This window comes from Rhincodon typus, chromosome 14, assembly GCF_021869965.1.
Source record: "Rhincodon typus isolate 14 chromosome 14, sRhiTyp1.1, whole genome shotgun sequence".
Classification (NCBI taxonomy): domain Eukaryota; kingdom Metazoa; phylum Chordata; class Chondrichthyes; order Orectolobiformes; family Rhincodontidae; genus Rhincodon; species Rhincodon typus.
In genome coordinates, this window is record NC_063345.1 from 17,518,708 (window position 1) to 17,539,541 (window position 20,834).

The 20,834-nt window shown below is 40.2% G+C and overlaps 1 protein-coding gene across 5 annotated transcripts in view; it reads right to left on the reverse strand.

Annotated features, from left to right (window-relative positions):
• Window positions 1–5,259: 5,259 nt before the first annotated feature.
• Window positions 5,260–20,834, reverse strand: part of col4a6 (collagen, type IV, alpha 6) — a 380,416-nt gene continuing 364,841 nt past the window's right edge. For all 5 annotated transcript variants that reach the window (XM_048605112.1, XM_048605109.1, XM_048605111.1 and 2 more), the window contains 3 exons: window positions 15,843–16,034; window positions 14,324–14,610; window positions 5,260–11,672 (listed from right to left, as the gene is read on the reverse strand). In XM_048605112.1, coding sequence (XP_048461069.1) covers window positions 11,412–11,672; window positions 14,324–14,610; window positions 15,843–16,034 — 740 coding nt within the window. In that variant the 3' untranslated portion in view covers window positions 5,260–11,411. The remainder of the gene's footprint in view (window positions 11,673–14,323; window positions 14,611–15,842; window positions 16,035–20,834) is intronic.

A 20,834-nucleotide genomic window follows, 5' to 3' on the forward strand; every position in this document is an offset into this window, starting at 1 on the left:
GGAGATTTGCTGAGGGTCAAATTTTTCAAGTGCCCATTCTTGAAGACCACTAATTACATCCAACTGCACTATTGGCTGAGTTTAACATATTGTGCAAGGTCATAAGTTGAATGACGACAAGTCTTCAGCTTGTAAAGGAAGGCATATTTTTTCCAGTTTGAACTGTAAACTGGCTTAGAAGTCAGACACTGCTGTGTAGTTGAAATACCAGGAGAACTTTACAACTTGAAAAATCTAGTGGTTTATACTTTTATCTTAACGGGGAAGTGACCTTTCAACATCTAAAACAAAAACAGAAAGTGCTGGAGAAACTCAGCAGGTCTGGCTGAATCTGTGGAAAGTAAACAGACTGAACATTTTGGGTTCAGTGACCCTTCATCAGAACTGTGCTCTCAGCCTCTACTTTATCACCCCCCTAAGAATTCTATATTTCAATAAGATTTCCTCTCGCTCTTCTAACCTCCAATAAGTGCAAGCCCATCTTACTCAACATTTCATCATAAAATCCCTCCATACCCAGATTCAATCTAATAAACTCTTTCTGAACTAACTCCAATGCCAATATATCTTTCTTTCGATATGGGGATCGAATCTATTCAGAGAACTCTAGCTATGGTCTGACTAGTTGTATAAAGTGGAGGTTAACCCCACGCCCCAGAAACACCCAAAGAGAAGCACCTTGCCCTATAGTCTGTTAAACAGACTGTGAAAACGGGTGTAACCTGTCATCCAGCAACTTCTAGTGGTTAAATCAAATAAATCCCTGATACTCATTTTACAACCAACAAGTAACAATTTATTTATCTAACTCCAACAGTGAACAATTTAACTAAATGTTTAACAAACTGAACAAATCCCTTCTAACTACTAACTATTCCCGAATAATGTAAGATTTTAATGGTATGCTGTTCAAATAAATACAAATCCCACTTAAATAATAAAATAATAGAATTTAGTCTCTCAAAATTACAGCCAGATTACATCTTCCGGAATGTTCTGTGTCTTTTCTGTTGATTCATCTGTCAGGAATGCTTTCTCTATCAAATCTTCTGTCAGGAATTTCAGCTAGGAGTGCCGTGGTACCATTGTGAATAGATGATGCTTTCTCTAAGAGCTGTGAGTTGTTATCTCTAGCAGTTAGCTCTCCTGTCTTTGTCCAACTGCCATTTTCTTTTATACCCTTTATGACGTATCAATTTCCTACACTAAGATTGGTCCTATGCTGTCAAAACAATCAGATTTCAATTTAATTGGATTTTGGTATTCTAAGTGCCTGGTTCAAATTGATTGGTGAAAGTCAAAGCTTGTTGTCTTGATAACAAAACAAAACTGCTGCTTGGCTTGCTAATTGTATGGCCTTTTGATACAAATGTTTTAATTCGAGTGTTCTCCGTGCACCTACAAACCCACAAACTGCTGCCCACAGACATCCTTTTTGAAACTCTAAGCACAGAAAAAACACATCATCTTTTAAAGGCACCATGCATTGCTTTCCCCCCTAGCATTTTACAAACACCAATATTTTACAAAGACCAATTCTAACATCCTGCCTCCAAATCCACAAATGTTCCACCCAACTTCTCAACACCAGTGACTTGAATAATTTAGCAAAAGGTCCCTATTTGTATACAGCATTCCCTTTGAAATAAAGGCCAACAGTCCATTTGTATTCCCACTGAAATTGGCTTCTAGCTTTTTTATGATTTTCTCCATTTAAATAATATTCAGCTCCTCTATTTTCTGGCCAAACTCTATAACCTCTCGTTTTCCCACAATATATTCCATCTGAAAAATCTTTGTCCATTCAATTAGCTTGTCTCTATTGCTGTGAGGACTTTTTATGGCATCCTCACTACTAGCCTTCCCATCTATTTCTGTGTCATGTGCAAACTTAGCAATAGTACATTCATTTCCCTCCCTGAGTGATTGGTAGATATTATAAAGAATTATGTCCTCAGCACTGATACCTGTGTCACTCCACTATTTATGGGTCACCATCATGGTAATGTTCCCTTTCTCATAACTCTCTTGTCTCCTGTTAGATAGCCAAACATTATCTATGTTAATATACTATGAATAAACCATGGGTTTTAAACTTATTTAAAAACCTTGTGTGAGTGCCTTATCAAATATGGTTTTGGAAGTCTAAATATATTATAACTGCTGGTTGCCTTTTATCTATCCTGTCTGATACCTCCTCAGAGAATTCTAATAAATTCATGAGGTATGATTTCTCCCTTGTGAGTTCATGCTGACTCTGTTTGATTATGTTATCTATTTCTAAATGCTTAACATTCTTCATAATAGACTTGAACATTTTCCCAATGACACATGTTATGCTAACTGGTCTATAGTTATCTGTATGTTCATTTTTGTCTACCTCCCTTTTTATATAAGGCTGTTACAGTGACAGTTTTTCAAAACTCTGGGACTTCTACAAAATCTAGACATTCTTAGAAGATTACTACCAATAGCCAACTCCTCTGCCATTTCCTAGTTCCTCATTATTGTTCCCCCATCCTCATTCTCTAAGGGGCCTATATTCACTTTGACCTCTCTCTTCCTTGTACCTTTAAAGAAGCTCTTACTGACTGCTTTAAAATTACTTGCTAGCTTTCCTCATAGTTTATTTTCTTCTCTATTGTTTTCTTTCAGTCATCTTTTGGCTTTTCAACTTCTCTAATCCTTTGGTTTACTATTAATCTTTGCTGCATTGTATTTTTTTTTTCTATGTGACATTATCCTTAACATTCTTGGGCAGCCATATTCAGTTTAACATTCCCAACATTCTTCTATATATATATATATTTGATCTGAGTCATGAACTATTTTCTCAAATGTGTACCATTCTTCCTCAACCATCTCTTCTGCACAACTTTTCCCCTCCATTGCAGCCAAGTCTAACCTTATCCCTATGTAGTTACCCATATTTCAATTTAGCAGAGTTGTTTCCGAACGATATTTCTCACTTGTGGAGTAGTGAGGCTCATTTATTAGTATAGTCTTCCCAATTACAAATAATAAGATGAAAAGGGATCTAAGCCATGTCACTACTAACTGGTATCTGCAATGGAAACGCTTGGCCAGTAAGATTTCATTGAGGGGCTGTTGGGAATTGTTTTACAACCTATATAAGAATGAAGGTACAAAAGGGAGATAGTGAAATAATAAAGGCTAAGCAAGTTAGGCATGACCCATAGTGAGGAGAGAAAGGTTCACGTTTTGGGTTCCTTTCTCAGAACCACAAGAATTTACAACAAAAACCAATACATCTTGTATCACGTAAGTGCAGGACAATGAACATTTTCAACGATGAAGCCAAAACAGCTTCCCTTGACATTCAACACCATTCCCAACTCAACAATCATCAATATGAACATTGTAAATGCTGTGTCAATTGAATATGTATAGATGCATGTTCTAGTTATGGTGCTAATTGTAGAAAGGTTCTTGTATAAGAATAAATTTCCACCTGGTCAGGGCCACTCTGTGGAAAAGTAGTCGCTTATGCTGAATTGAGCATGGTAAATAAGCCTGCTGCCATGACTTTGATAGGGAAAATGAGCTGCAATCAAATCCCACTACTCTGGGTCATACTATAAATGAAAAAGCTTGGATTCAATCACCAAAATAGTCAAATTGCTTCCCTTCATTACAGTTATCCAAAATAAAAGAAACTTCTACCAGATTTCTCTAATAAACTCAAGAATAACTCATTTATTATGAGCAAACTCATTTTTTAAATAAATGGAAAAGCTGATTAATGACAAAGTCGAAATCCAGAATTAAACTACATCCCCTTAGTCTAAAAACATGCATGTGATAAACAAACTAATACAGCTCTGCAGAGATGATGTCTTTTTTAAAAGGCTAAAAGCAGGGGTGGGGGGGTGGCGGGGCGGTGTAACACCTCTGTAGGTCAAAGGATCAAAATGGGATGATGTCTCGCAATTCCCTAAGTTTTCTGTTAATGTCAATGGAATGCTGACTGCTGTAGACTGAGGGAAATTCTTCAGAATAGACTTTAGTTCAGACAGCAAGGCAGTTAGACTGTCTCTATATTTTTATTAAAATAACAGTTCAACCTCAGGGTTAATGAGGCTAATGAGATCCGTGCAGCTTGTCCTTGTAAAGTTACTTTTTACTTTATTTAGAAGGCAGACTTGCTTACTGCACATATTGGATGTATTTACCTTCTACTGACACACCAAGGTGTCTTTGTAAAAACAGAATCCAACAACACAAGAATGTTAGTAGGCATAACTCATTATATAGACCCCATCATCAAACTAAGTTGTGCAGCAATTAAAGCCATAAACCTAATTTTCTATCTCTCTTAAAAGCTCTGTCTCCTTTCCAAAGTTACCTGTCCTTTCAGTAATATCAGATGAATCACATTTCAACTCATATTATTGGTACATAATTAGAGAAATCTCATATCACTGCAAAACCTTGGTAAATGCTTTTTTAATCCAGAACCTCCATACAGTTTCTTATTCCAGTCCTCCATGGTCTTTGAATATAAATATATTTTCCCAACTCTATGTAGGTGTCAAACCATTTCCTGCTCCTTCCTTTGGTAGATGGATGCCACCAGATTAAGACTTGGCTGGAATCAGTGGCCAAAAATGTAGCTGACTCGACATAGCAATCTCTTAATGCACTGGAGCTATTTGGAGGCTGGATAATCTGCAAGGAATAGTTCACCTCCTAACTCATACAAAGCACAAGACTAATGGAATACAACCACTTATCTATAGTTGCAACGACATTGAAGATATTTGATGCTATCTAGATAAAAAGTGTTCTATGTGATTAATACCACATCTACAAAGCCTAAACACTCACTCCCTTAACAGTTCACACTACATCTGTATGTATGACCTTGAAGACTTCTTCTGCAGCATCTCTCAACGCTGTGACTTCCACCACCAAGAAGGTGGTGCTTGGAGGTGGCATCACCTATAACTTCAGCACAAGATATATTCAATTGCAAGCAAATTTTGCAAAGAGGCCCTCAGCCTGTGATATCATTTTGCATGTGCAAAAGGAATTCAATACCCTGGAAGAGCCCATGTGCACATATCCAACCTGGAATAAGCTTGCCCACCTTTTCTGCCATATTGGATTTTTCAGTTTCCTTTAAGTGTCTGTAAAAAGGACACGGTGTGACCCAATTATTCCGTCCTTAGTTCCTGTCCCCACACTTAAAATTTTTTACGTACAATGATTAAATGAACAAAACAGTCCACCAAAATGTGAAGTTGATGAAAAGTTTATTATTCAGAATTAGTACACTGGTTCGATCCTTCAAACCTAATACAGCCCATCAATTATTCAGTTATCTCCACACAGTTGTTAAATGATTAAAACATAATGATTGTTTAAAGGATTGCATAGAACACAAAATTTACTGAGGCTAACATATTATTTGATTTGATCTCCTAACAACTACACTCAGTGTGCAAAAATGAAGGAGTGCAGTGGAAGGGCAACATCAATAGAAAAGCAAATTGGCTGATGTAAAAGTGGTTCTTTCGTATCATTACTTTAGAACGCCTGTTGTATGTTTCCAGTTGGACAATACACTTTAAAAAGCTACACTCATATGCCAGGAGATCCTGAATTACATACTGCAGCATTCTGACTGAAATCCCCTACTTAAGGACTTCCGAAATTGTTTCTCAATTTACGCCATTTCATGAGTACAGTAAAAACAAGCCAGACTATTTCCCGTGAAGAGTGCAGGGAAAGAAAAATCAGAGAGCTAAAAAGTGAAGGGAAAAGCAAAATGGTACTAAGCATAAGAAGAAAGTATAATGATTTATTGGAATGTTACTAAAATGGACACTCACACCCACTCCTGGTACAACTGTAGCACCATGAAGAGTCAAGAATTAGGGTCCAGAACATTCACAATACATACAATTGTTTCCCCAGTTATGGCTCCAATAAGTCCAACATGGGAAGAACAGATTTTGGCAATCATCTGCTTAATAAATACTTAGCTGCAAAAAAAATTCCATTAATAATATTCATTAAGAAAATGCAACAAATCTGGCAGAAAATTAAGCACTCAAACAGGAGTCACAGGAGCAGGTTGTACTTTCAGCATAGAGACTAGGTACTGTTAAGATGATGACTATTAGCACCAAGACAAAAGAGATAGTGACAATCCATAGATGTTGGCTTTCTTCCAAATCATTACAAGGGGCAATCATCAAATTTGAACACAAGAAAGTCTGTCACTGCAGAATCTCTGGAAGCCATTGCAAATATGACAGCTGATCCTACCCAGTTATCTCTCCAGTGTGTTCTAATTAGTTCCAGTGTTGTTTATGGAAGAGATACTACATTATTGTATTAGAACTGTAGATTTCTGATAAAGGGCCAACATATTTTTAACTGAATGGAATTGACAGCTGCACAAAGAAAAGGGAGAGAAAGATTGTTTTATTTTATACTATCAAATCTTACTGATTCCAATTCTTTATAACAACTTTGTATATTGAGCAATTATTTTTGGGAGATTTTGTTTTTTCCAAAGGTATCATACAGAATTTCTTGCAAATTTGAACAACCAAAGAAATTATTTAATGGGTATTTTCGTCAGATTTGATCTGTCTCTCCAGCAAAATTACTTGTATCTTGTTTTACCTTAGAACCATACTCTAGACCTGACTAGAACAGCATCAATGGAATCCTGGTCAGTGTTGAATTTTCTCACAGACTTCCAAAACTGGGAAGAACATCAACCTTCCTTCAGCTCAGATTTCCTTCAGCTATAGAGCAGGCAGACCATTGAGCAAATCATTTCCAATCAGAGACAAATAGGTTAGGTTTCCAATGAGCTACTTTTGCATCAGCAAAACAAAGACCACTAAAAAGCATATAAAAGATAGTTTAGTCAAATGTTTTCATCAAGTTTTAGATCCCATTTTGCTCAGTATAATTAAAAGAAATGGGAGTATAAGGTAAATTTAGCACTTCTGTGCAGCTATGCATAAAAAATTCCTGAACAGAACAAAAGCCTGAAGAGCTATAACTAACCCATTCTTCCTCAGAGCATGGCTTTTGCTAAGGAGAAGGAGATCACTGGTGTTTCCACCTGCGCGAGAGAAAAGTCTTCCTTTGTGTATTACCTCAGATGATGCCAATTTAGTATGAATGTACATTTATATTGTATGGCAATGGAGGCATTTCTAATTCAATCCTTAACTTTCTGACTCATTCAGATAGGGAATATTACATGGAATTTCACAACACATAAAATAACTATTTAATCTACTGGTCAGTACTGGCCTTTCATTTAGGAAATGAAATATTTCCCCCAAATTGGAAATCTAGTACACTCTAATCTCTCTAATCCAAAAATCTGTTTTTCAGAAAAAATACATTATTTGAAAATGTTTTCAGCATTTGTTCAATGTCATAGGCATCATTTTAGTACAATACTTTGGGAGTAAAACCAGGAAAGTTCTTTGAATAAGGAAATTGATTGTTTTTATCATTGTTTCGGTTTATGCAAATATTTACATCTACATTGTTTTCTGATCTCACACTTCGTGATTAGACCTTCCAGTATCATTCTATAATCCAGAAAATTTCAAAATCCAGAAATGCCTTGGACACAATCATTCCAGACTGGAGAGTTGACAGCCTCTTGTTTCAAATGTTTCCAGCTTGGTTGAGCTTTCCATATTCTGTTCCAGCCAGATGCCTTCATGCCAGTCATAGGAAAGGACTTCAAAACCCAGTGATTTATCACTCCCATTCTACTTGTAGCAGAACTGCCAATTAGTGCCAAATTTAGGAAAATGTTGCATTTTTTGCCCATATCCTCCAAGATCTCAGTTGAGACTAACTCAAGTACATTTTAGGCAAGTACCTTACAGTCAGCAGACAGAGGAGATTTTACAGAGTTCTTTTGACAAGAATACATGAATTTATTGTATACTTTCATTTGGCAGTTTATATATCTCTGCAACTTTGCTGGTCTTGGGAAAGCAATGTTGCCTTACTAGCACTTAACATTCAGTTATTTGTTTAAACAATTATTAATTGAATTTCTATAGCTTCATGGTATTTTTTTAGTACAAGTATTAAAATTTTAAATTTCAGTAGTACCAAAAGCCATTTAAAATAGAAACCTGCCAGCAATAATTCTTTGTGACTAAGCATTAAGTAACAACAAAAATAGGAGTTGAAATTTGGAATTATTTTCTTTAAAATCAGAAATAAATCATTTCCAGATACAATGACAAGAGTACAATTAAAAGCAATTCATCCAAATTCTGAAATGTACATTCTTCCCAAATTGATTGGGGTGGTGATTGAAGTTTTCATGGACTCAGAAGCATGTTCAAGAGATTACATACTGAGCACATGATGCCCTGCCAGAAGTAAATGGAGTTGAATCTTCTAAGTGCAACGAAGCAATGTAAAATAGCACCATTTTGAATACAAACATTTGTGGGTTTAAAAAATGTTTTTCTTTGACACAATAGGGGTTTGCCACTGTCTGGTTTTGAAGTGCACACAATTTTCCAATATTCTCTTAAGTCATTTGAGGATTTGGAAATTCTACCCTCAGAACTTAAGCCATGATTTAAATCCTTACCAGACCTCTTATGTTCTCAGTTGGCTTTTAAAAATGGCAAAATATTGCAAATCCAGATCCTACAATACTGTGCATTTGAACTGGCTACTAAATTCAAAAACAGAGCTTTTCATAAAGGTCCTTTTTCAGCTGAAATTCAGCCTCAGCCTAATTGTCTTTTCTATCTCTGACATTTCTTTATCGCTTATTCTTGATTAAAGACAAAACCCTCAACTGTAGTACTAAAAGCTACTTCATTGAAGCCAGTTTCTGTACTCAGTAAAATGTCTGGCGACCCAAAGCTTTTTTGGTTTGTAAATAGTGGAGTGATCAGTGGTTCATTAAGTTGATAGCATACGAAGTGCAGGAGCCATTCAACCCTGCACTGCAATGCGAAGGACTGACAATAAATCACTGCAGTTTGCATTGTGACAAATATGGCTCAAACTGATGTCACATGCAACCAACTCAACAAAAGTTCCTCAGTGTTAGATTGAAGAAACAAAAATTCTGGCATTTGCAGTTTATGGTGTGACAGACCCCTTTTTATTGGATTTGATCTATATACCAAGCACCAGTTCGTTTCTGAGCTCTCATCTAAGACTGCCAAATCTCTTCTCTAAGCAAATAGGAAAACAAAGCCCTCCCTGTCTGTTGGCACCTCTCTATTGACTGGCTGTCATGCTCTAATCAATAACAGAATGCAAATACATTTGTTTCTATTCATTTTTTTTGGTATCAATTGCTAAATACTGAAATTTGAACCAGTGCAACACATTTAGTGAGTATATCTGGGGATTTATGTGGTTCTATTATGTAATGATTAACAGTGAATACAGCAGTTAAATGTACCAAAAATGGATCTGTCTGTGCCAAAACCAATTAGACCTGTGAGTAAGGAGAGGAGAAGATGGACTTAATTCTGTGTCAAAGAATTCTGGGCTAATGATTAATGGTAGCTGACAAAATTCACTACGTCTGCTGGCTATAGGTAATAAATCTGCTAATTAACTGCTGCTAACAGTCTTTGGTAGAGTTGTTACTTATGACCTCTCCACTTGACAATGAGAAGTTTGTGTTTTATAAACAGCAGAAACAAAAATAGAAGCTCCATTGTGCAAATATGAATGAAAGCCAGTTAGATATATCAGTGCAGGTACACATGTGTTTATTGATTTCAGTGACTGCATCTATGTCAAACCTATTCTGTGGTAGCAGAGAGAAAGTTAGGCAACAATTTCACTTTCTGAGGTAGCCGTGAACTGCAAAAAGAGCACCTTTGTGACAAGTAAACGTGAACCTTCCGCAATATTTTTAGTTTCCTGCTATTCCTTCTCCAGCCCTTTTCAAATGTGGCTCATGATCTAAGGAGTGCACGCGATAGCTTTAAACCTAATCCCGTACACAAGTTGGTATTGCAGAAAAATATCTTGCACAACGAATATATAAAACAACACATTTTTTGTGAGAATTACAGAAAGCATTCCTATTTCAGGAGAGTAAATTTTAGTTTTTTTGTAATGGGGATGGGGAAGGTGGGTCAGCACACATCTTTTAAAATCAAGTTCCACAATCAAGCAAACTAATGTATTTACAGTATATATATATATATATATATATATAAAAGCCTTTGAAACATAGACCAGTTTATGTTCAGTAGATAACATTGACATGAACCCACTTTCTGTACTGTCAGATCTTTTTTGTTCAGCATTCCTATGCCCTGTCTCCATGTCTGCAACTTCTGGTTGTGAATCACATGCGATCATTAAAGATGCATGCGACTCCCAATCTAAATTGATCAAATTCATTCTTTTTGGCAATTAAACAGGTTGTTTCATTTTTTTCTTTTATTAACATTGTACTTTCCAAGAAGGAATTCAATAAACAAAAATATTTTTGAAATATGCCTGTCTTCTTTGTCATTGTTTTTGGTGTCTGAGTAACATTATTACAGCTCTTCAGGTATTCAGGACTAAACTTGTAAAATGGTTTTCCTTGCCTTAAAGCTTACCATCCTCTGTCCCAATCCCAATGTCAGCCTTTTGGGACACAGCTTAGAGTAGGGAAGCTGCAATGGAGGTAAGTTGCAATCTAATGGCAAAGAAGAAAATGCTTTAGCATCATGCCAACTTGGGGAAGGGCACTATGTGTGATAATGCCTCGGATAATTTATAGGAGGATTAACAGTTTGCACTGAACTGTTAGGAATATGAACAAAAACAATTGGCAGAGATGTGTTAAAAAAAGAACTCAACTCCATGCCCAAATTTTAAAAATGCCTGTGGAAGAGCTGGCATTTTCGTGCAAGTGGGAGGTGGCATACAGAGTGGCACAGCCCATCAGAAGTACATGGGAAGTTTAAAAGGCATTCCCCAGCTTTACTATACATGAATGAATACAGAACATCCTGCACCTTTTTTACAGTGTAGTGAACTCCGTCCATACTGTACTCAGGCATAGCACCAGCATCAGATCAATCTTAAAGGAGCTACTGAAAATAAACTGCGTCTAAATAGGTTTGATCAGGCCCAGTGAATAATGACTTTAGTCAGTCTATTATTTGCTCAGTGGAAGCTCAATAGGTTAATAAAAAAAGGGAGAGGGGTGCACGAGTGGGGCGCAGGGGAGCTTTGCATAGTTGTAGGAATCAAGTTATGCCTTTTATTTAAAAATACAATCTGTTTTAGAAACTGTCTCTTCCGAATATACAAAGTTTGTAAAGCTGGCTGTTGATTCATCAGGAAGACCTCTGTGCCTCTCAGCAGAATAACAGTCACGCCTCTCAGGCAGCTTTGAGCCAGCCCAGCTGCTACAAATACTTGATGCAGACTTGACAGCGACTGACCCGGGTGCGCAGCTGACCCGCTTTCAGTGTCTCCGAGGGTGGCAACTCCACAAACTGCTGGCCCTCCTCCACGATGGTCAGCCAGAAGCTGTACTTGTTGGCAAAGTAGTGGCACGTGCCGCGGGCGCCGTTACATTCGATGAAGGGGGTGGAGCGGAAGTCTTCCAGGCAGGACCCTGGCGACACAAGAGACTGGCCCCCACCTTCGGCACCAGCAGCTGTGTGCTGTAAGCAGAAAGAGTCCACGTGAGTGACAACAGAGATATTTCAAGCGACTGCATTCTCTGAGCGATGACCGCCACCTCTAAAGCACACTGATGAGGCTGGGTGTTATTGACCACCCACGGAAAGGAAAGGCAGACTGGAATCATAGCTGCTCGACTATCAATGCTGCACCAGTTGCCTATCTCCCCCTTCCCCTCCAATGCTGCAATTTTATAAGTGTTAATCCACCAAGACTTCATTGAAGCATCTGAGGGGCAACCAGCACCATAGAGTTTTCCACACAGAAACAGACCCTTCAGTCCAACTCGTCCGCACCGACCAGCTGTCTTAAACTGATCTAGTCCCATTTGCCAGCATTTGGACCATAGCCCTCAAAACCCTTCCTGTTCACGTACCCATCCAGATGCATTTTAAATGTTGTAATTGTACCCACCTCCACCGTCTCCTCTAGCAGCTTCTTCCATATATGCGCCATCTTTTGCATGAAAATGTTGCCCCTTAGGTCTCTTTTAAATCTTTCCTCTCTTACCTTAAACCTATGCCGTCTATTTCCCCCACCCTGGAAAGAAGACCTTAGCTATTCACCCTATCCATGCCCCTCATGGTTTTATAAACCTCCAACGCTCCAGGAAAAAATAACCCCAGCCTATTCAGCCTCTCCCTATAGCTCAAACCTTCCAATCCCGGCAACATCCTTGTAAATTTTTTCAGAACCCTTTCAAGTTTAACAATATCTTTCCTACAGCAGGGAGACCAGAACTTAATGCAGTATTCCAAAAGTGGTCTCACCAATATCCTGTATAGCTGCAACATGACAGCTCAACTCCTATATTGAACACACTGACAAATGAAGGCAAGCATGCTGAGAGGTTTCATCCCAGTGCTGTTTAGATTTAACAGGCAGGCATGTGTCCAATGCGGAGATAGCAGGTTTGTCCCTGTGAACTGCTGCTCAGTGAAGTGGGTTGCCTCCTTTCTGTCTTGGTGCTCACTGAAAGCTGACAGCCCCGCGCTCAGCATCCCCCTGACCACCCATCCCTGTCTAACATATCCCAAAACCTGCCTCCTCTACTTGTCCTGCACAGGACCCTTCTTGGGGCCTGCCTGGAGATCCTGGAGCTCCAGGTCCACAGTTGACCTTGGGTGCAGTACCAGTATTGGCCACCCTTCCCATTGGCAGCGCCGAGTCTGCAGAGCTGTTGGCCCCCAGTTGATCAACAGCTGCATGAAAGGTCACGCTAACTGAAGACATGACAAGCAAAAAAATTTAAAGTGGGGTGAACTGACCAAGTGAACTCAAGCATACCCTTAACATTACACTAGGGAAGAATCATACAGTACAGAACAGGCCCTTCGCCCCATCGAGTCTGTATCACATAAAATATACTGCTACCTACACTAGTCCCACTTTGCCACATTAGGCCCATAGCCATGAATACTATGACATTTCAAGTGCTCATCCAAGTACTTTTTAAAAGTTGAAGTTTCCTGCCTCAACTACCCTCCCAGGCAGTACATTCCAGACCCTCATCAGGCTCTAGGCGAAAAAAGTTTCACCTCTAAACCTCCTGCCTTTCACTTTAAAATTATGCCCCCTTGTTATTAACCCCTCAACTAAGGGGAACAGCTGTTTTCTATTCTATCTCTGCCCCTCATAATCTTATACATCTCAACCTTGTCTGTCCCAAAGAAAACAACCTGAACTTCTGAGGAAGGGTCACCGGATCCAAAACGTTAACTCTGATTTTTTCTTCACAGATACTGCCAGGCCCGCTGAGCTTTTCCAGCATCTTTGTTTTTGTTCCTGATTTACAGCATCTGCAGTTCTTTTGGTTTTTTTTTTTTTTTTTTTTTTTTTTTTACTGCGCTTGTCCAATCTCTCTTCATCACTGAAATGCTCCAACCCAGGCAACATCCTGGTGAATCTCCTCTGCATCCTCTGCAGTGCAGTCACATCCTTCCTATAGTGTGGTGACCAGAACTGCACACAGCTGAGGCATGACCAAGGTTCTCTACAGCTCCAATGTGACTTCTAAGCAGGGGGGTAGCTATCTTCGGTATGTAAACTAGCAAATGGTATTTTAACAATATCTGCTCCTGATTTTAAATATTCAAATTCATTCGTTCAAACAACATAACCTTATCACCTCCACATTTCCTTTCCTCTTTCACCCTTTAAAACTCAAAGTTTAGTGGTGCCTATAATGTCTATTTCTTGATTCATCTCTTCCTTTCTTCCAAACCTTGTGGGTGTGTAAGGACAACAGTAAAATACAAGACAGACCAGCACAGGACATGGCAGAGTTTGACTCTGGATCCAAGATAAATGACTTGTTGACACTCATTATCTATATGAAGAATGAACACCTCAACAATGCAATACACAATCTGCCCAATAGGTGGGAAAGAGAAAGAAACTGGGATAGATTTCATGTGAGTTGATATCTTCTTGTATCTGGGCTCCTGACTTGCTCATCTCTGGCCCCCTCAGCAGAGTTGGAAGAATGTCTTGCCTCCTCAGGAGCTAACTCCTGGGCTGGCCTACTACTTGCTGCTGCTGACTCAAACCCTCTATTCCTCCAGCACCTTGTTTAACACAAGTGAAGTGCCACTGGCAAGAACAATCACCGCCAAAAGAAATTAGCACTAACCATGAGGAAAGAGTAACCTATCCACAGACTCCGCCAGCCTTCAGGACACTGTGGAATGGTTATGTCCTGGCTGTGCACAGCAATAGCCTGTGATGGCACCTCACAGACTGAGCAGCGACTGATGTATCGTTGGATCTGCTGGTTGGAGACGGGCATCATAGGGATTGGGGCAGTGGTAGAAAGCCAATAAGACTTGTCGTTCCTGTTTGCGTAGTGGCACACCTCATCGACATTACAGTAGAGAAAAGGCATAGTGGTGAAACGAGGCAAGCATGAGCCAGCCATTCCTGCAGAAGGGCAAAGACAAGATTATTTTAACACCACATACTGTACATTCTCTCACATGGTTTCAAAAATATATCACATGATCACTGGTTCAATAATATATCCACCCATTGTGTATGACATGAACCTCATTCTTCACCATCAATGATTATCTTTTACAACATAATCAGTAATCAGATAAGTTCAGGCCCCATTTCTTCCAGATAAGGTACTGCCTTCAGCATGGGGAACTCTACTCCATGCAGTACAACTAGGGGCACAGTTTAAAAATTAGATATCTCCCATTTAAGACGGAGATGAGGAGAATTCTGTTTGTTTAGGATTGTTAGGGTATGGAATTCTCTTCCCCAGAGAGCAGCAGAGACTGGACCAATCAGAGGAGGATGTTCAAGTGATAAATGGCGAATTCTTGCTTCTCACTCGTGTTTTTTTTTTCTGTTATTGCTGTTAATTTTTTTGCAATAAATTATGCTTGTTGAGATCCCTGTCTGTGGAATTGATTCATACATGGTACTTGACCACGAACTACGAGAATTCAGATATGATGAGTTAAAGCCACGGTACACTGGGTTCATGTGGATATTGATGTCAGAGACATAAACTGCAGCTTTTTCACACTGTCTCACTGAGGTTTGGTACTTTATGTCATGATATTGATGTGTTTCTGGTTTTCACAGTTTTTAGGGTGACCAGATTTTCAAAATTCAAAACCAGGACATATTGAAAATCCATGGGAAGGTGGAGCTCCACAATGATTGGTACATTTGGCAACCAATGGCAGGCGTCTGAGGGAGTGATAGTTGAAGGTGGGAGGTCACATGATGACATCTCCCAGGGTAAGTTCAGCTGGAGTTGGAAACTCTACTCTCTAGACTGTTCAAAACGATTCATCAGCAATGGAATTGTAGACACCAGACAAAGTATCTCTTGTAGACGATATAGGGTAAGGGGTGCACAGGTCCACTGCATGCAGTGTGATGCAATGTGGTGCGTGTTTACCAGTAGAAGGATGAAATTTCACCCAGTGGTCTCTTCCCAAAGGGCCGGTTTATTGCTGATGAAAAGCAAAAGTGCAAAAACTGAGACACCCGATCTACTTAGAGGAAATGGTTTGGCACGCCGAGATATTTAATTAAACTTGCAGACTGTTCAGGCGAAACCGGAACGATATAATGACTCTAGCAGCATTTCTGGATATATGGGGTGGTCTGGGGCATGGTATCCGTGCACTCACCCAAATCTTGGTCATGACTCTTTTCTTGACCTTCCACAAACAGTAAGCTGTATCCTTCCCACAATCTGTTCATTCCCAATGGGCAGGGTGGCACTCTATCTGATTGACTGTGTTTTACCAGCGTGTAGCCCACATTCACACTACGAGCTGGCATTCCTGGAAGTCCTGCTGTTCCTGGCTTCCCAGGGCTACCTGTTGGGGGTTGGTGTGGGGAAGGAGAAATAATTAGCGAGGAAGAAGTGTTCTGTGGTTTTTCAAATGTCTTGTGTGCATTATGTGGATACCACTGTGATTTTGGCAGTTACTGAAGTTAATGTAAGTTCCAGTTAATGCAAACTCTGCACGAATGTCAGAACTCAAATCCACACTAATGGCAATAATTTCTTTCAGTTTTATACTGTCTGCAAGCAGGAGTGCAATGGGAGTGCTCCAGTCTCTGAGTCAGGCAGACGAAAATTCAGATTTCACGTCAGAGACTTGAGAACACAGTGTCAACTGGCAATTCTGTTAACTTCTGTTGAAGGTACTGTCTATTGGACATTAATCTGGGGTCTCATCGAGTACATGTAAAATATCCTTGGTCCTAACATGGATAAAACAGTTGAGTTTTAGGGTGAGGTGAAAGTCAAGCATTTGACCAAGGAGCCGAGCAAAACTCAAGTCAATGGGAATTGGGAAAAGCTCTCCACAAAGAAAGATAGAACTTAGAACACAGAACAGTACAGCACAGTACAGGCTCTTTGGCCCACGATGTTGTGCCGACCTATTATCCTACTTAGATCAAACTACCCTGCATACCCTACATTATACTATCATCCATGTGCCTATCCAAGAGTTGCTTAAAAGTGTCTAAAGTATCTGACTCCACTGCCACTGCCAGCAGCGCATTCCACACACCCAACAAACTCTGTGTAAAGAACATACCTCTGACATCTCCCTTATACCTTCCTTCAATCACCTTAAATTTATGACCCCTCGTAATAGTCATTTCTGCCCTGGGAAAAAATCTCTGGCTATCCATTCTATCTATGCCTCTCATCATCTTGTACACCTCTGTCAAGTCACCTCTCATCCTTCTTCACTCTAATGAAAAAAGCCCGAGCTCCCTCAATTTCCACATAAGACCTGCCCTCCAGTCCAGGCAGCATCCTGGTAAATCTGCTCTGCACCCTTTCTAAAGCTTCCACATCTTTCCTATAATGAGGTGACCAGAACTGAACATAATATTCCAAGTTTGGTCTAACCAGAGTTTTATAGAGCTGCAGCATAACTTTGCGGCTCTTAAACTCAATTCCCCTGCCAATGAAAGCCAACACATCATACGCCTTCTTTACAATCCGATCAACTTGGGTAGCAATTTTGAGGGATCTATGGACCCCAAGATCCCTCTGTTCCTCCACACTGCTAAGAATCCTGCCATTAACCCTGTATTCTGCATTCAAATTCGACCTTCCAAAATGAATCACTTCAGACTTTTCTGGGTTGAATTCCATCTGCCACTTCTTTGCCCAGCTCTGCATCCTGTCAATGTCTCGTTGCAACCTACAACAGCCTTCCACGCTGTCCACAACTCCACCAACCTTTGTGTCATCGGCAAACTTACTACCCCACCCTTCCACTTCCTCATCCAAGTCATTTATAAAGATCACAAAGAGCAGAGGTCCCAGAACAGATCCCTGCGGATCACCACTGGTCACCGAGCTCCAGGCTGAATACTTTCTATCTACTACTACCCTCTGTCTTCTATTGGACAGCCAGTTTTGTATCCAGACAGCCAAATGTTCCTGAATCCCATGCCTCCTTACTTTCTGAATGAGCCTACCATGGGGGACCTTATCAAATGCCTTGCTAAAATCCATATACACCACATCCACTGCTCTGCCTTCATCAATGTGTTATGTCACATCCTCAAAGAATTCAATAAGGTTTATGAGGCATGACCTGCCCCTCACAAAGCCATGCTGACTATTTCTAATGAAACTGTGCTTTTCCAAATAATTATAAATACTATCTCTCAGAATCCTCTCCAATAATTTGCCCATTACAGAAGTAAGACCAATTGGTCTATAATTCCCAGGATTATCCCTATTCCCTTTCTTGAACAAGGGAATGACATTTGCCACCTCCAATCATCTGGTACTACTCCAGTGGACAGTGAGGATGCAAAGATCATCGCCAAAGGATCAGCAAATTCTTCCCTCGATTCCTGAAGTAACCTTGGGTATATCCCGTCTGGCCCAGGGGACTTATCTATCCTCATGTTTTTCAAAATTTCTAGCACATCCTCCTTCCTAACATCAACCTGTTCGAGCATATCTGCCTGTTTCATGCTGTCCTCACAAATGTCAAGGTCCTTCTCCCTGGAGAATACTGAAGCAAGGTATTCATTAAGGATCTCCGCTACCTCCTATGACTCCACGCACAAGTTCTCTCCACTATCCCTGATTGGCCCTACCCTCACTCTGGCCATCCTCTTGTTCCTCACATAAGCATAGAACGCCTTGTGGTTTCCTTTATCCTACTTGCCAAGGCTTTTTCATACCCCCTTCTAGCTCTCCTAAGTCCATTCTTCAGTTCCTTCCTGGCTACCTTGTAGATCTCTAGAGCCCTGTCCGATCTTTGCTTCCTCAACCTTAAGTAAGCTTCCTTCTTCCTCTTGACTAGCTGTTCCACATGCCTTGTCATCCAAGGTTCCTTCACCTTACCATCCCTTCCTTGCCTCAATGGGACAAACCTATCCAGAACTTGTAGCAACTGCTCCCTACACAACCTCCACATTTCTATCGTGCATTTCCCCGAGAACATCTGATCCCAATTGGTACTCCATAGTTCTTGCCTAATAGCATTGTAATTCCCCCTCCCCCAATTAAATACTTTCCCATACTGTCTGCTCCTATCCCTCTCCATGACTATAGTAAAGGTCAGAGAGTTGTGATCACTATCAGCGAAATGCTCTTCCACTGAGAGATCTGACACCTGGCCTGGTTCATTGCCAAACACCAAATCTAATATGGCCCCCCTCTAGTCATCCTATCTACATATTGAGTCAGAAATCTGACAAGATATGCTCCATCCAAACTATGGTTGTTGTTCTTTGAAGTCAATCACGTCAGATTAAGGACATCAATGGAGGAGATCCTCAGGGTGGTGTCTTAGACTGAACAATCTATAACTACTTTCTCAACGACCTTTCCTCCTTCATAAGGTCATAAGAAGTGGGGTTGTCGACTGATGATTGGCAGGTATCAGCACTGTTTGCAACTTCTCAGATACTGAAGCAGTCAGTGTCAATATGTAGCATGACCTGGACAACAGGCGAGCTGATAACTGGCAGTCAAAATTTGTACTACAGAAGTGCCAGGCAACAATCAAGTAATTCATAGAATCACAGTGATAGAGGCATAGAAATCTACAGCAAAGTAAAAGGCTCTTCGGCCCATCGTGTCCACACTAGTCAAAACAACCACCTAACTACTTTAATCTCAAAAGCCAGTATTTGGCCCACAGCCTTGGTATCACAAGTACATATAGAAACATTGGAACAGCAGTAGGCCATTCAGCCCCTTGAGCCATCCATGGCTGATCTGATAACTCAATATGGTCTTTGACCATATACCCTAACACCTTTGCTTAACAAAAAAAATCTATCTCAGATTTGAAATTAACAACTGATCCAGCATCCATTGCCACTTGTGGCAGAGGTTTCCAAACATCTACCATCCTTTGTGTGTAGAAGCACTTCCTAATATTTCTCCTGAATGGTCTGATCCTAGTTCTCAGACAATACCTCCTGATTCTAGAATCCCTAACCAGTGGAAATAATTTATCTTTATCTGGGCTTTTCCAGTTAATACCTTGAAGACTTCGATCAATCTCTCCTTATCCTTCCAAATTCGAGAGAACATAGGCCTAATTTGTGTATTTTTTTCCTCATAACTTAACTGCTGAAGTGTAGGAATCATTCTTGTAAACCTATGTGAACTACCTCCAAGGCCAATATATCTTTCCAAAGTTGTGGTGCCTGGATCTGCTCAAAGTACTTCAAATGGGGTCTAACCAGGTTTTTGTGTAACTGCAGTGTAATATCTTCACCTTTGTACTCCAATCCTCTAGCTATAAAGGCAAGCATTCTCTTAGCTTGCTTGGTTACTTTCAGTACATGTTTGTGACCTCTCTTTGGACATCCACTGTACTTAACTTCATATCATCTAGAAAGTACCCTGATCTATCCTTTTTTCAGTATAAAATGGAAAACTTCACACTTGTTCACATTGGACTCCATCTACCACAGTTTTGTCCATTTGCTTTGTCTATCAGGTCACATCTAACCATTTCTCAAATGTTACCCATACAGGCAGTGAGTTCCAGATCCCCGCCATCCTCTAGGTGAAAAAATAAAATTCTCACATTCCCTCTAAACTCCTGTCCCTAACCTTAAACCTACGACCCCTGGTCATTGATCTCTCCACCAAGGGGAAGAACACTTCCAAGTGTTCAAGGATAATGGATATCCAAAGAACTGGGTCAGGAGATGCCTACAGGCACAGCATCAGAAAGATTCTACACGCCCCGACACACTCATCACACTACCCTACATTAGGAACACGGCAGAACTCACCACAAGACTTCTACGACCGCTGGGCATCAGAGTGGCACACAAACCCACATCAACCCTACGACAAGTGCTCACCCAAACTAAAGACCCACTCCCCGTCATGGACAGGACCAATGTCATCTACAAGATCCCCTGCAGAGACTGCGAGAAACACTACATCGGACAAACAGGAAGGAAACTAACAACAAGAGTACATGAACACCAACTGGCTACAAAAAGACACAACCAATACTCACTCATCTCAATCCACATGGACAAGGAGAACCACGACTTCGACTTCGACAACACCAAGATCCTGGGACAGGCTAGGCAGAGACAAGCACGAGAATTCCTGGAAGCATGGCACTCCACGAAGCAGGCTAATAATAAACACATTG